General features: G+C 47.6%; 1 pseudogene and 1 gene segment (V, D, J or C); both read left to right on the top strand.

The window, feature by feature from the left end:
• Window positions 1-1,495: 1,495 nt before the first annotated feature.
• On the top strand, window positions 1,496-2,045 carry LOC130852029 (immunoglobulin heavy variable 4-38-2-like). The segment is given in 2 exon segments: window positions 1,496-1,568; window positions 1,654-2,045. Coding segments are annotated over 2 exon segments (438 nt in total).
• A 3,039-nt stretch (window positions 2,046-5,084) lies between these two features.
• On the top strand, window positions 5,085-7,055 carry LOC130852027 (immunoglobulin heavy variable 4-59-like; annotated as a pseudogene).
• Window positions 7,056-16,170: the final 9,115 nt, after the last annotated feature.

The following is a 16,170-nucleotide window of genomic DNA, read 5'->3' as shown; positions in this document are numbered from 1 at the left end:
TCTACATCAGTCAGTGTACAGGTGAGATTGCTGTCCTGAGGGAGTGTTTAACTGCCGCAGAATCACAAGTGTGACATCTCAGGGCAGGAGTGGAGCCAGTGTCACATGTACAAGGGTGTCACTCAGAGATGGGGACTCACATTGCACTTTCTGGTCCAAGGGGAGATGACACCACGGATGACACTGATGACAGCATCCCGCACCCCTGGCAAACCCACTATACAGTTCAGACATTCTGTTACTTTTTGATCCCCAATTCACATGCTTCCAGACTGAGATGCAGATACTGAGATCACATCTTAAGTGCCCACAGGGAGACGGGATGGAGCTGTGCTCTGCTCTCCAGCTATACATACTCACATGATCTCAGGCTCCGTCTCAGGACTCAGGGACCCAGGACTCGGGAAAGCTGCTCTCAGGTAGATTTTTCAGGGGAACCTGCTTCCTGAGGTGGGTGATTTCCTCTGACACATGACGCCCTCACCCTCTGCAAGCCATTCACTCTGAAGGATCACTTCCAAGCATCATGCCTGTTCTCTCACCCAGGGTGGTGGGGACTATGTGAGCTGAGCTCCCATGTCACTGTCAGCAACACAGAGAGTAAGAAATAATCACTGCAAGGAGGAGTGAGTCTGTGCACGGTGACCAGGCCACAAGCCCAGCATATGGGAGGGCTGCGGAGCTTCCAGGAGTGTCTGTTCTAATTCCTTGGTTGCCTTGGGGTTCCTCCATGTCCACTCACAAGAGGGCTGTCTTGAGGTCCCCGGTGCTCATACACTCAGTTGTGCACAGGAAAAACACAGGACAGTCTACTGGCCAAGTCAGCAGTGCTGGGAAGATGTCATCTCAGCAGAAATGACCACTTTGTTCACAAAACTAAGTGTATGTTTAATTGTTATGTAAAATTCGACCTCTAGAGCAGCTGGGGATAATATTTAAGCTGTTTCAGATGGAGAAATGCTCACCTACATTAAGTGAGACACTAAAGAAGTTGTGAATTAAACATTCAATTTTTCCAACTAACGATTACATATAGGTTGGGTCTCCAATATTTGCGTATCAAGGAAACAAACATTAGCTACCATAGGAAGCAAAACATAAGAGTTTGTACCTATCTATGGGACCCTGAGTGTGTGGTGGGTATTTGATAAGTGAAGATAAAAACCTCCATGGGATTAAAGACTATTCCCAAAATTAATAATTGAAGTTGGACCACAGCTGATTTCCTGACCAGCCCTTCAGCATAAATTGATTCCTGGACAAAGAGACCTCCAGGCACGGGGAGGGGGACCAGGTGGGGACTGAGTTCTCTGAGGGCACAGTCAGAACACCGCTCACAGGGGGAGCCCCAGACACAGGGACCTCCCTTCACTACTTTCTGCTTTTTATACAAAGGTCCCTCCCATATGCAAATCTCCCCTTAGGCCACCAGGTAAAAACAAAGCACCAGTTCCCATAAATGCAGGCTTCTCCTCCAGCTTGAGGAGATTTTCTGGGAGGCGTGAATCTCATCTGCAAGAAGATGAATCCTCTGTGGTTCTTCCTCTTTCTGCTGTCAGCTCCCAGAGGTGAGTGTCTCGGGGATTCAGACAGGAACACACGGGGAAGCTGCCTCTGAGCCCAGGAGTCACCGGTGCTTCTCTGTGTCCACAGGTGTCCTGTCCCAGGTGCAGCTGCAGGAGTCGGGGCCCAGCCTGGTGAAGCCCTCGCAGACCCTCTCCCTCACCTGCACGGTCTCCGGATTCTCAATTACCAGCAATGCTGTATGCTGGGTCCGCCAGGCTCCAGGAAAGGGGCTGGAGTGTCTTGGTGCTATGGCTAGCGGTGGAAGCGCATATTATAACTCAGCCCTGAAGTCCCGGCTCAGCATCACCAGGGACACCTCCAAGAGCCAAGTCTCCATGTCACTGAGCAGCGTGACCCCCGAGGACACGGCCGTCTATTTCTGTGCAAGATGCACAGTGATGCGAAGTCCCTGTGAGCCCAGACACAAACCTCCCTGCACCAGAGCTCATCCCCAGCAGGGGCCGCTCAGGACCCACTGAGTACAAAGCTGAGCCCAGGAGCAGGTGCAGGGGGGAGGCTGGAGAGATACTTGTCAAAGCCTGGGCTTCCTCTCCCTGCCCAGGAGCTCCACCAGAGACCCTCTTCTCTGTCCTAATGTCTCATTGTTGTGGTTTATGTCATGCTCAGAAAATTGTGTGTGTGTGTATTTTCATTTAAATTTTTTATTGACATTCAGTTGATTTTTTACACGTTTGCACACACACAGAGACACTGGCACACACGCACAGACACACACAGAATTACCGACACATTATCCTAAGGAGCGAAGTCTTTATTTTTGCTTTCTTTTTCTTTTTCTCAAATACTCTGAAAACAACACTGGGGCTCACAATTATTTTCACAGTGAGTGTAAATGTTGAAACTGTTGAAGGTCTTGAGAAGGTGCAGGAGATTTTTAAAGATTATTAATGTTTTTGCTTTGGTGGATGTGGAAGGAAGAGACAGACCCTCCATCTTTCCGTCACCTGCACAGAGCAGTTGGCGTCTGCGGCATGCAGTGCTGTAGGCTCTAATGCCACAGTCACCCAGCACTGCAGGTGCAGTGACCCTCATTACAGATTCCACACGTGCAGCTTTTATTACCACCCACAATACATACGTCATTTCCTGGTCATTCAGGGACATGTACAGTGTGACCGGTTCCTTGAATCACCCAAGACACACACACACACACACACACACACACACACATCCCCATCTGAGGTCAGTGAAGGTGATACGCTCTTTCTTTGTTTCAACTCCTGTCATGAAAATGAGCACATTTCTGCTCCAACTTAGTGCCACGCTTTACACATTTCTGTGATTTGGGACAATTGTTGAACGTGACCCCAGGCACAGTGCTGAAGAACAGTGTAGTGTCCCTATGCAGAAACGGCCATGACTGGACTTAGAAGATATATGTGACAGGTCAGCTTCATTCAGGCATGAGCTATATGGCCATGGGCTGTGAGACTGATATTCGTGTTTCCAATATAAAAGTCGTCCAGAACATGAAGACAAAGGCTGAATCAAAAAGCACATGAAAACCTTCCGACCGTTCCTCCTCTGGGTTCCGTCTCCCAGCTGTGAGCATCTCCTGGCTCGGAGGAAGGTGGAATTACCGGGTGACGGCTGTGAAGTGGGTGTCTCATGGTTTCTCCTTCCCCAGGTGTCCTGTCCCAGGTGCTGGTGCAGGTGGCGGGCCCAGGACTATGGAAGACCCTCTCCCTCCCCTGCTCAGCCTCTGATCCTCCATCACAGACAGTGCTGACTGCTGGCACTGGATCCCTCAGCCCCAGGGACAGGGCTGGAGGGGCTGGGGGCTTCGGTTCTGGGAAGCACAGGGTGCATCCTGTTTCTCCAAAAGGCCTCTGCACCTCCAGGGACACATCACAGACTCAGGGCTCCTCGCAGCTCCGCCCCGTGAGGAACCAGGACTCAGCCCTGCGTTCCTGCCCCAGGAGGACAGGCAGAGGTCAGGGTGCATCCAGACACCCCCTCCCTGCAGGGGCCGCTCCGGCCACCAGGGGGCGCCCAGGTCACCAGGCAACCAGAGGACCAGTTTCAGGGTAGGTGCAGGGGATGTCCCGGGGGGCTTCCTCTCAGAAGCTGAGGTCTCCCCACGGGACCCTTGCCTCCCCCACAGGCTCCATGCATCATGATTCCAGGGAGCGTCCCTGTCTATGAACTTGGGACGTTGTTTCCTGGAGTCAGGTGTATCCGTGCTTCCCCGTCTATCTTGCAACGGGATTCTTACCAGCTCGGCTCTGCCAGTGTTAGTGCCTCTGTGTGCATGTCAGGGTTTTCCATCCCGTGGACAATAGAGCTTGTCCATTTTTGGGAAGTTTTAGATAAAACATCAGAAAATGATCCACTCCAGAAATTACTGATAAACTAGACTCTGTTAACATTAAAAACGTGTGTCCCACCGAAGACACCATTCAGGAAATGAACAGGCAAATGTGCACTAGGAGAATGTTTTTCCAAATCACATGTCTGACAAAAGATGGTGTTCATAGTGTATTAAGAACTTTATATACTATGTGGGGAGCCCTGGACCCGCGCACCTCAGGGCTGGGCCCCAGGAGCAGGGCAGAGGGAGGCTGGAGAGTCAGGGACTCCTGTCAGGGTCAAAGGTGACATTATTCTGAGCAAACATATGCTACGAACCCTCTTCATTTTCCCTCCCTGAGCTCCAGCTTCGAATATAACAGGAGACAAAGGCAGCAGGTTGGTTAACCTTCTGTCATCATCATGTCAACACTGAAAGAGGCTGGGTGACACAGGGGCAATGTCACTTCTTTAGTTTCAAAGTTTTCTTTATATAAAAGTGTGGTTATTTCTGGTGTGATTAGATTGGGCCCTCTGCAACATGCTATGAGCTGGCATAAGAGAGGACTTTGCACAGCGCATCGTAGACAGAATAATAAAACTTCCAACATCAGTAATCAAGGGTCCTCCCTGCCTGCACCTTCCTCTGCTCGGGATGTAGTTATTCAGATTACAGTAAGGTCGTAGGTAGTTAAATCAAAAACATATATACTGCAAAGGACCATTCTTTATACTGTGAGAATTTTAAACCAATATACACAAATTAAGTATGAAAATATACATATGAAGTTTTGACACTTGCAGATATATAAATGTGCTGGTTTTTAGAAACCATCTGAACAAATGCTAACCGCTTTAATATCTACTAGAAAAACGCATGAGATTTGAAATCGTCCAGCATTTATTCTTTTGCTTAGGAAGTCTTGTCCTGTTTTAACCTGATTTCAGTGTATCTCATAAACCAGTTGCTGCCCTAACCCAGATTCACATATTGAGTGACTGGCAGGAAAGAGACCTCACCCAGGCACAGAAAGACCACAGGGAGCGTGACCTCCCTCCATCCCCACTTATAAGAGCAGGGCTCCGCCACATGCAAATTTGCCTCCATTCTCTACTGTAAAATCCAGGCTTGGGCTGTGCCAGCTCACAGCTCTCTCATCAGACAGGTGTGAGGTCTCTGGGAAGGCAGAGCTGTGATCCTGAAGAAGATGAGGCTGTGGGGTCTTCTCCTCTGCCTGGTGACAGCTCCCCAAGGTGAGGGTCTCAGGTGCAGGGCATGGGGGTGTGGGGATGGTTGTGACGACAGGTGACTAACAACGACGGATTCTCCCTGTGCCCAGGTGTGCTGTCTGACGTGACACTGCAGGAGTCGGGCCCAGGACTGGTGAAGCCCTCGCAGACCCTCTCCCTCACCTGTGCTGTCTCTGGGGTCTCCATCACCAGTTACTACGGGAGCTGGATCCGTCAGACCCCAGGGAAAGGATTCCAATGTATGGGAGGCATAAGTTACAGTGGAAGCACTGGCTACAGCCCATCCCTCAAGAGCCGCACCTCCATCTCCAGAGACACGTCCAGAACCAGATCTCCCTGCAGCTGAGCTCCGTGACCCCCGAGGACACGGCCGTGTGTTACTGTGCAAGAGGCACAGGGAGGGGAAGTCCGTGTGAGCCCAGACACAAACCTCCCTTCACAGGGCCCATCCCCACCAGGGGGGCTCAGGACCCACCGAGCACAGGGCTGAGCCCAGGAGCAGGTGCAGGGGGGCTGGGAGGGGATTTCTGGTTAGAATCCCTGGGCTGCTTTTCCTGACCACCAGCTCTACTACACACCTTCTGCTATATTCTAATCTTTCATTGCTGTGGTTTATGTTGCTTTCAGAAAATATCAGTTTTACTCAGAAATTTAGCATACTTTTTCTACTTCTGGAAGGAGCTCTGGCAACACCATAATTCTCAAGGTGAGTCTGAAATCCTCCAACCTGGTGAACGTCCTGAGAAGCTCCACGCGATGGTAAGACATGCTGTGACCCTCATCACTCAGGGAGTCCATGTTTGTAAATTCACACACTCAGTGAAATCTATCTGCAGCCCTAAAGGACGCGGCTGTTGTATTTACAGTCTCACATGGACGTTTACAATGTGGCCAGTACTTGAACCACCCAGCACACACACCTTCCCTTCTGAGGTCAGTCAAGCCTCTTTCTTCTTGCTTCAACTCCCAATAAGTCAGCCTCTTGTGATCCATTTACTGACATAGTTTTTGCATTTTTGTGCTATGAGTTGACAATGTCCTCCCTTAAACTGGCCCCATGTGTAGGTCTGAAGTACAGGCTAGTGTCTCTAAGCCCAAAGTGCTGTGTTCTGACTGACGTGGAAAATGTCTATGACAGATAAAGTTCTTTGGGGCATGAATTACATAGTCACGGTGGTAAGCTTGATATTGATGTTACAAATACAAACATTATGTTTGTAGAAGGAATGCAGTCTCACTTTTGGTATTTGAAGCAGCCTTGGAAACTAGGCTCAATTCCAAGCACAGGTGGTAAGATGGAGGTTTATGGCCAAGAAAATGGTGAGCTGGACTGGAAGGAACTTGACGATGAGGAGACTTCAAGTGCAGGGGGTTCTGGCTCCAGAGAATCCTTGCTAAAGGGAGGGGAGGCCATGGGAGTCAGACATCACCTGGGAGACAGCAGGTTTGCTGAATGGGATCAGATATTGAGGGTGATTCCATTACAAGTATAGGAATTCTCTCCAACCTGACTTAGCGGATTTCTTGATAAAACTAGGCAAAGATGGACCCAAACCCTAGAAGTCAAGACCTAGTTGAGGAAAGCACTTCAAGAAGCCTGATTAAAGTGTGGTTAAGCGCTCCTTGTCCCCTTCACAGTCAGGGATCTTGTCTTCAATGCCATAGTTCTCTGAAAGTCAAAAATTTAGTCCCAAACAACATGAAATCCTTCTGGCCATTCCTCCTCTTGCTGGCACCTCTCATCTGTGAGAATCTCCTGGCTCTGAGGTAGGTGGAATTACGGGGTGACGGCTGTGAAGTGGGTGTCCATTGTTTCTCCTTCCCCAGGTGTCCTGTCCCAGGTGCTGGTGCAGGTGGCGGGCCAAGACTATGGGAGACCCTCTCCCTCCCTGCTCGGTCTCTGGACACTGCAGCACAGACAGTGCTGACTGCTGGGACTGCATCCCTCACCCCCCAGGGGAAAGACTGAAGTGACTGGGGTGTTTGGGGACTGGCCATAACACAGTGTATATGGTATCCCTGCAAACATTAGTGTCTGTCTGCAGAGACACAGCAGAGAACCAGTTCCCTGTGACGCCCGGCTCTGTTATATCTGAGGACCCACCATGTGTTCGTGAGCTACACAGAGTGAGGGGAAATCAGTGGGATTCCAGACACAGAGCCCCAGCAGCTGGACAAGGAGGCCTGCGGGGGTGTGCGGGACCACCAAGGAGGGCTCACTCTCAGCAGAAAATGCAGAGGACCACCAGGAAAGCCAGGGCCCCTATTCTGGAGCAGGTGCAGAGGAGGACATGGAGGGGTTGTCTCTGAATTCTCCACCGGATGGTTGCCGACCCGGGAAGCCTCATCCACATTGATTCCAGGGAACTTTCTTGTCCCTGAACTTGAATCATTTTTCACAGAGTCAGGGGTGTCCCTGTTCCTCCAACTATTTTAGGACCAGCTACACAGAAATACTTCTTCATGACCGCGTGTTTTAAATATGAGTTACTATACAAGATATTAAATGTCTAATAACTAATAATTCAAGTTTAAAAGCTTGTATTATTATATGCATTATATATATATATATATATTTCACCATTTATAAACATTTAAGAGCCTGAATAGCTCTTGTATTCAACATCCAATCTTCCCTCAAAGATTCTTGTTTGTCACAAGAATCTGCAATTCCTGATATTCTGAAGAGTCCAACCCACTCCTGTTTCACACAATGCCTTTCACCTGAATAGCAGGAACAATGTGGTATGTTTGGAAATTAATGTCAGTGTATCACTGGAGTTGTGGTGCGCCCCAGAGGACATTTGGCAGGGTTTGAAGGCGGGAGCTTGGCAGAGACCCGGGACTGGGGAGGGATGCTGCATGGTCTGCATGGATTGTGGAACCTGGGGCCAGGTCTCTCTGTGCTCGACCTGAGTCTCCAGGCTGGGACAAAGCTGACTTGATTGGTTTAATGGTTTCATCTTCCCACCTGTACTTGTATAGATAATAAGTATCTCAGCATGTCCTGTGCAATGATAGTTTACCCATAGATAACTGATAGATGTAGAACATACAAAGCATATATCAAAACTTTCATTGGCTGTATGTCTAGAAGCCTGTTAGTTGTAATTTTTCTCACCATACCAATATAACCAACATACATTGTGTCAGAAAAGACTGGAACTTCACCAAAAGGTTTCTAATGTGTGCAATTTTTTTGACCTGGGATAGTACAACCAGGAAAGGCCCTTAGTGGCATTGAGAAACAAAAAGCCCCCGAAGCTGGAAAACCTGACTATTGATCAGTGATGCTTTCAGAGAGTAATCTGGATCAAAAGGGGGAAATGTGAAACTAAAAGGAACAAAAACCTCAATTACATCCCGTTAGGAGGCCGGAAGGGGGAGCTCTCCTACCCGACAATGATAATTTACACCAAGAGAAGAAGGATGCTGCCTCTTTTTTCCCGGCAAGAACTCAGCCCATGAGAGACTGTCACAGCTCAGCCAATGACACCCATGGACTCTGGGATTGCTGTCACCCTCAAAGCTTCCTTTTCCCTTTTATAAGCGTGTTTGCCTCTACGTTATTGCTGGGAATTTGCATGTGGCTCACCATGGCTGCAGACCCAAACTGCACGTCTTTGTTGATTTCCAATAAACCCATTCATATAAAGAAATAACTAGCAATCCATTTGGTTTAGGTCAATAATTCACAAACTCTGTGATACTTATGTTTGTTCTCATGTAATTTGCTCCGCAGGTCACTGAGGTGGACATCTGTGTCAGAAAGTGTGCAGAAACTACTAGATCTTCACCAAAAGGTATATCACCTCCTGCCAGGAGCACAAATTTAAAATTAACGTCATCTCATGTCTTGCAGAATTGTGGTGGCCACACTCTCTCTTATAATCAAGAATCTTCCAGGAATGTCTGTGAAGTGAGGACCACATGAGAAGGGAGGCGGCTAGCTGAGAAACGTTGAGTGTGAATGCTTCTCCATCGCTGGTGTATATGATTGGGGCTGAATCTACCAGCCTCCAGGGAAGAGGCTGGAATGGAGGGGATGCATAAATGCTGGTGGCAGATCTTACTACAGCCCATCTATCATGAGTAGCATCTCCATCTCCAGAGACAAGTGCAAGGACCATGTCTCCCTGTATCTAAACAATGTGACCACCAAGTACAAGGCCAAGTATTACTGTGCAAGATTCACACTGAGGGGGAGTCAATGTGGGCCCCAACAAAACCTGCCTGCAGGGACACAGAAGGTGCTGGGCTTCAGGGGATTTCCAGGACCCATATGGGGCACTCAGGACCAAACAGCACAAATTCCAGACCCGGGAGCAAATACACAGTGGGTTAAGGAAGAGGCTTCCTGTTGGAATCAGTGATTTTCTTTTCAGGCTCTCAGCTGACCCCAGGGACATTTCAGGTTTCCTCCCAGCTATAATTTTATATCTTTTATGTAAACACCAAATGAGGAGGTAACATCATGTGTTTGGAAATGAGATATCACCCCTGAATAGGGACATTTCTTTTAAGTTCCCATATATTTATTTTAATACTGACAAAAGGTATATTCTGAGGGTACTTATGATCTGAGAAAGAGCAGCACAGTCCAGTCACTCCCTGAGCTCAGCTCATGACTTCTGCCCTTCGAAAGGCACACACGACCTTCACATTGTTATGAGAATCTCCCATGGACAGCTGCCCCAAGGGGTCTTGTTCTCCCTGATGCACTGTATCACCCCACTGGCCATCCACTGGGGTGGACACTGCTGATCAGGGATTGCCCTCATCTGTATCCATGTCTGCATCTCTTGGGTGGAGAAGCAGCCCACCTGAGGGATGCAGCTCTCAAATTTCCACATGAATCAGGCAGGATGATAAGCAAAGGGACATATTCCCATCCTAGCACTGCTGGGGCAGCTTCTGGGCAGGGCTCTGAAAGCAGTTTCGGGGGCCGTGTTCTAATATATCAACTTCCATGCAGAGAATCCACAAAGATAATGAGAACCTGCTGGACAGAGACCTGAGCCCTGCCCACCCTCTCCTGTCCGTTGATTGTCCCAGGAAACCAATCTCAACATTGACCTGTATTTCCTACCGTGCATTTCTCACTAAGGCTGTCCTAGACCACGAGCTCCAAGCACTTAGAACCCCTCTCACTCTTCCCAGCTCCTCCGCCAAGTGCCAGACACCGTGAGGCTCACTAATGAGTCTCAACAGGAATGGCAGGGGGTGAGAGGAGATTACAGAGCTCTCATAGGTTTGAAAAGAAAAATGAAATGTCATAAACTAGTGAGATGATGCAAAGTCATGAGTCATGAAAGAAATGTTGAGACATTGGGATTAAAATTTCAAACCTTGTCTCTTTCAAACTCTAGGCAAAGGGGATGAAAGACAAGCCATAGTGTGAGCTAGATTTTCCTCTGATGTCCTTGCTTTTGTGTCCTTTGTTTACTTGGAGATTCCCTAGAGTTTTCATAAAGCAGGAGGGAGATGCATGTCTTTCCTTGATTTCTTGCCCTCTTTTGTAGAAGACCCCTGTTGGTGTGGGGTAGGTGTGGGGACAGGTGAGGCATCTACATCCTATGGCTGAGCTTCCTTTTCCTGAGTCTGTGTCTTTGTTGTGACCATCCGAGGTGTTCTCAGTTCACACCCCTTACTGGAGACAGAACGTTCATGGGGGAAAAGGGGATGGGAGGGTGGGGGTTCCCTGTGTAGCATCTATACATATGTAGCCAGTCACAGGGAACATGCAGACACCATCAAAGGTGAGCACAAAAGTAAATGAGGAACATTCACACATTGGATACAACTCAGCACTAAAACCAGTGCCTGCCTGATTCAAACACAACACACACACATTTCCTGGGACAGGGTGGGAAGGGGGTGGAGTGGGAGGGAAGAATTACAGAGGAGCAACGGGAAAGATTTTGGGGTGAAGGATGGAGTCACTAGTTTGGTGTCTGTGATGTTTCCATGCTGTACACACATGCCAATACTTAAAAAATATACATGGTAAATATGTGCACATTCTTATATGTCAGTTAGAACTCGACACTACAAATAACCAAATACATGTACAGGGAAGGAGCTTTAGAGACCCAGATGGTGTCACTTGAATGTCAGACACCAATGTACCTGCATGCGCCTTGTTCCTCTACACATCCTCTAGGAAAACACTCAATAATAAATACAGCAAAGGAAGACCCAATCTCATTACACGGAGAGGGTTCTGCATTCCTCACTGGGTACCTCTTCTTGTGGCTTGACGTGGGTTCTGAGAGCAATCGGGTTCAGTGGCAAAGAGCATAGGCTCAGATGCTGGGGCTACCCTCACTACATATGAGATCTTGAAAATGTACCCCAGTCCATCTGTACTTCTGCTTGTAGTTATTCATCCAGAAAATTGTATCTGTGCCTCCAAAATCAGCTGGAATGCACACGTCTGCTCTCAGACACGGTCCTCTCTAAAGAGACCACCCCCACGATTGCTGTATCATCAGAGGACATGCAAATAAGGTCCTCCCTCTGCTGATGAAAACCAGCCCGGGCCTGACCCTGCAGCTCTGGGAGAGCAGCCCCAGCCCCAGGATTCCCAGGTGCTCTCAGCCAGGGATCAGGACTGAACTCAGATGACACATCATGGAATTTGGGCTGAGCTGGGTTGTGCTTGCTGTTATTTTACAAGATGATTTATGGAGAACAAGAGATACTGAAGATGTGAGTGGATATGATTGAGGAAAAGAGTGGATGAGTGACAGTGTCCTGAGCAGGAGGTCTCTGTGTTTGCAGGGGTCCAGTGTGAGGAGCAGCTGGTGGAGTCTGGGGGAGGCTTGGTGCCGCCTGGGGAGACTCTGAGACCCTCATGTGCAGCCTCTGGATTCACCATTAGTAGCTCCTGGATGAACTGGGTCCACCAGGCTCCAGGGAAGGGGCTGCAGTGGGTCTCATGCATTAATAGTGGTGGTAGCACACACTATGCAGATTCTGTGAAGGGCTGGTTCACCATCTCCAGGGACAATACCAAGAGCGTGGTGCCTCCGCAAATGAACAGCCTGAGAGCCGAGGACACGGCCGTGTATTCCCGTGTGAGAGACACAGTGCGGGGACGTCTGTGTGAGCCCAGACACACACCTCCTGCAGGGAGACAGGAGGGGGGACGCAGGAGGTGCTCAGCACACCTCCTTGGGGCAGCACATAGGATTCAATAGTTTTGCCTTCAGCCACAGGAGCAGGTGCAGATGGTATTTAAGGGCTGGTTTCCTGTCAGGAGCTGGGGCTTCCTCTCCATAGAGCAGTTCTCCCTGGGGAACATCTCTGGACCCATGCTCCTGTGCTTACACATTCACCGTGATGGTTTTTGAAATAAAGGAAACAAATGTCTCAGTATGAAAGGCAGAGAGTCACAGTTAGAGATGCAGATTTTCCCTTGTCTAAATCTCCTCCACATTCAGCCATTGCAAAAGTATCACAGTGGATTTCTTGAGTTGAACAAGAGGAAAACATAGGCACAACACTCTGTGACATAAATCAAAGCAAGATTCTTTTCGACCCACCTCCTAGAATCATGGAAATAAAATCAAAAATAAACAAATGGGACCTAATGAAAGTTAAAAGCTTTTGCACAGCCAAAGAAACCATAAACAAGACAAGAAGACAACCCTCAGAATGGGAAAAGATACTTACCAATGAAGCAATGGACAAAGGATCAACCTCCAAAATATACAAGCAGCTCATGCAGCTTAATACCAAAAAAGCAAATAATCCAATCCACAAATGGGTAGAAGACCTAAATAGACATTTCTCCAAGAAGACAGACAGGTGGCCAACAAACACATGAAAAGATGCTCTACATCACTAATCATTAGGGAAATGCAAGTCAAAGCCACAATGAGGTACCACCTCACACCGGTCAGAATGGCCATCATCACAAAATCTAAAAACAACAAATATTGGACAGGGTGTGGAGAAAAGGGAACTCTCCTTCACTGTGGGTGGGAATGTAAGTTGGTACAGCCACTATGGAACACAGTTTGGAGGTTCCTTAAAAAACTACAAATAGAACTACCATATGACCCAGTAATCCCTCTACTGGGCATATACCCAGAGAAAACCATAATCCGAAAAGAAACATGTACCATAATGTTTATTGCAGCCCTATTTACAATAGCCAAGACATGGAAACAACCTAAATGCCCATCAACAAATGAATGGATAAAGAAGATGTGGCATATATATATACAATGGACTATTACTCAGCTATAAAAAGGAATGAAATGGAGCTATATGTAATGAGGTGGATAGACTTAGAGTCTGTCATACAGAGTGAAGTAAGCCAGAAAGAGAAAGACAAATATTGTATGCTAACTCACATATACGGAATCAAAAAAAAAAAAAACAAAGATGGTGTTGATGACCGCTGTGACAAGACAAGAATAAGGATGCAGATACAGAGAATGGAATGGAGGACATAAGTTTGGGGGCACAGGGGGCAAAGGGGAAGCTGGGATGAAGTGAGAGAGTAGCACAGACACATTTACACTACTAACTGTAAAAGAGCCGGTGGAGAGTTTCTGTATAACAAAGGGAGATCAACTCAATAACGGGTGATACCTTAGAGAGCCAGGACAGGGAGGGTGGGGGGGCGTTGTGGGAGGGAGGAAAATTGCGGATATGTGTATAAATACAGCTGATTGACATTGGTGTAATTCATAAGCTGGTACAAGAGTGTAAAGCAATTATATTCCAATAAAGAGGTTTAAAATATATATATATATATATATATATATATATATATATATATATATCTGTATAATTTGAATTTAAGGAAATCAAGAAAACAAAACAAACCAAACCATAACAAAAAACAAAACAAATCAAAACAAAAACATCATCCCCATACTCTGGATCCTGCTCCATCAGACTTTACCCGGTTTTGTTCCCTGAAAGCAGCCCTGCGAGGACGAAGGTTCACTTTTCATGAAGTGAACACAGTGGTGCATTCGTGGCTCACATCTCAGCCTAAAACATTCTTTAATGAAGGAATACGAAAGCTTGTTGACGGATGGACAAAGTATATAGAAAAGCAAGGAGATGATGTCAAAAAATGATGTACTTGTCTTTGCTAAATGTTAATTAAAATAAACTTTAGAGCCAGAGGGTGGATAATTTTTGGCTCACCCTTGTATTTCCTTCTATATGAATGTGAATTAGCCAGGGACTCCTGCCCCCACCAGCTCATGAAGGCCAGGTCAGGTGCGGGCATCTGTTCCAGTCCAGCTCCTGATTCCACCTGGGGAATAATGGGCTCACCTGGTTCTAGGCGTTGTCTGCCAGCCCCTCTCCTCCCCCATCCTGCAGCATCTCGGCTCACTTTTCAGGTCCAGACGAGAGGCTCTAGGCTTGTCCTGTGACTCTTGTTCATCCTGCTCTAGCTGACTCTCCTATTATCTACATTCAGGCAGGCAGGTTATTTATTATTTAATTTACTCTAGTGATATTATTGATATGATAAAAGCAATATGGGTCTCAGCTCATGAAATACTATGGAGGAAAGGGCATCTCACAGACAGCAGGTTCTACATCAGTCAGTGTACAGGTGAGATTGCTGTCCTGAGGGAGTGTTTAACTGCCGCAGAATCACAAGTGTGACATCTCAGGGCAGGAGTGGAGCCAGTGTCACATGTACAAGGGTGTCACTCAGAGATGGGGACTCACATTGCACTTTCTGGTCCAAGGGGAGATGACACCACGGATGACACTGATGACAGCATCCCGCACCCCTGGCAAACCCACTATACAGTTCAGACATTCTGTTACTTTTTGATCCCCAATTCACATGCTTCCAGACTGAGATGCAGATACTGAGATCACATCTTAAGTGCCCACAGGGAGACGGGATGGAGCTGTGCTCTGCTCTCCAGCTATACATACTCACATGATCTCAGGCTCCGTCTCAGGACTCAGGGACCCAGGACTCGGGAAAGCTGCTCTCAGGTAGATTTTTCAGGGGAACCTGCTTCCTGAGGTGGGTGATTTCCTCTGACACATGACGCCCTCACCCTCTGCAAGCCATTCACTCTGAAGGATCACTTCCAAGCATCATGCCTGTTCTCTCACCCAGGGTGGTGGGGACTATGTGAGCTGAGCTCCCATGTCACTGTCAGCAACACAGAGAGTAAGAAATAATCACTGCAAGGAGGAGTGAGTCTGTGCACGGTGACCAGGCCACAAGCCCAGCATATGGGAGGGCTGCGGAGCTTCCAGGAGTGTCTGTTCTAATTCCTTGGTTGCCTTGGGGTTCCTCCATGTCCACTCACAAGAGGGCTGTCTTGAGGTCCCCGGTGCTCATACACTCAGTTGTGCACAGGAAAAACACAGGACAGTCTACTGGCCAAGTCAGCAGTGCTGGGAAGATGTCATCTCAGCAGAAATGACCACTTTGTTCACAAAACTAAGTGTATGTTTAATTGTTATGTAAAATTCGACCTCTAGAGCAGCTGGGGATAATATTTAAGCTGTTTCAGATGGAGAAATGCTCACCTACATTAAGTGAGACACTAAAGAAGTTGTGAATTAAACATTCAATTTTTCCAACTAACGATTACATATAGGTTGGGTCTCCAATATTTGCGTATCAAGGAAACAAACATTAGCTACCATAGGAAGCAAAACATAAGAGTTTGTACCTATCTATGGGACCCTGAGTGTGTGGTGGGTATTTGATAAGTGAAGATAAAAACCTCCATGGGATTAAAGACTATTCCCAAAATTAATAATTGAAGTTGGACCACAGCTGATTTCCTGACCAGCCCTTCAGCATAAATTGATTCCTGGACAAAGAGACCTCCAGGCACGGGGAGGGGGACCAGGTGGGGACAGAGTTCTCTGAGGGCACAGTCAGAACACCGCTCACAGGGGGAGCCCCAGACACAGGGACCTCCCTTCACTACTTTCTGCTTTTTATACAAAGGTCCCTCCCATATGCAAATCTCCCCTTAGGCCACCAGGTAAAAACAAAGCACCAGTTCCCATAAATGCAGGCTTCTCCTC

The sequence above is a fragment of the Hippopotamus amphibius genome, chromosome 4 (assembly GCF_030028045.1).
Source record: "Hippopotamus amphibius kiboko isolate mHipAmp2 chromosome 4, mHipAmp2.hap2, whole genome shotgun sequence".
NCBI lineage: Eukaryota > Metazoa > Chordata > Mammalia > Artiodactyla > Hippopotamidae > Hippopotamus > Hippopotamus amphibius.
This window is presented reverse-complemented; position numbering and strand designations above follow the sequence as displayed.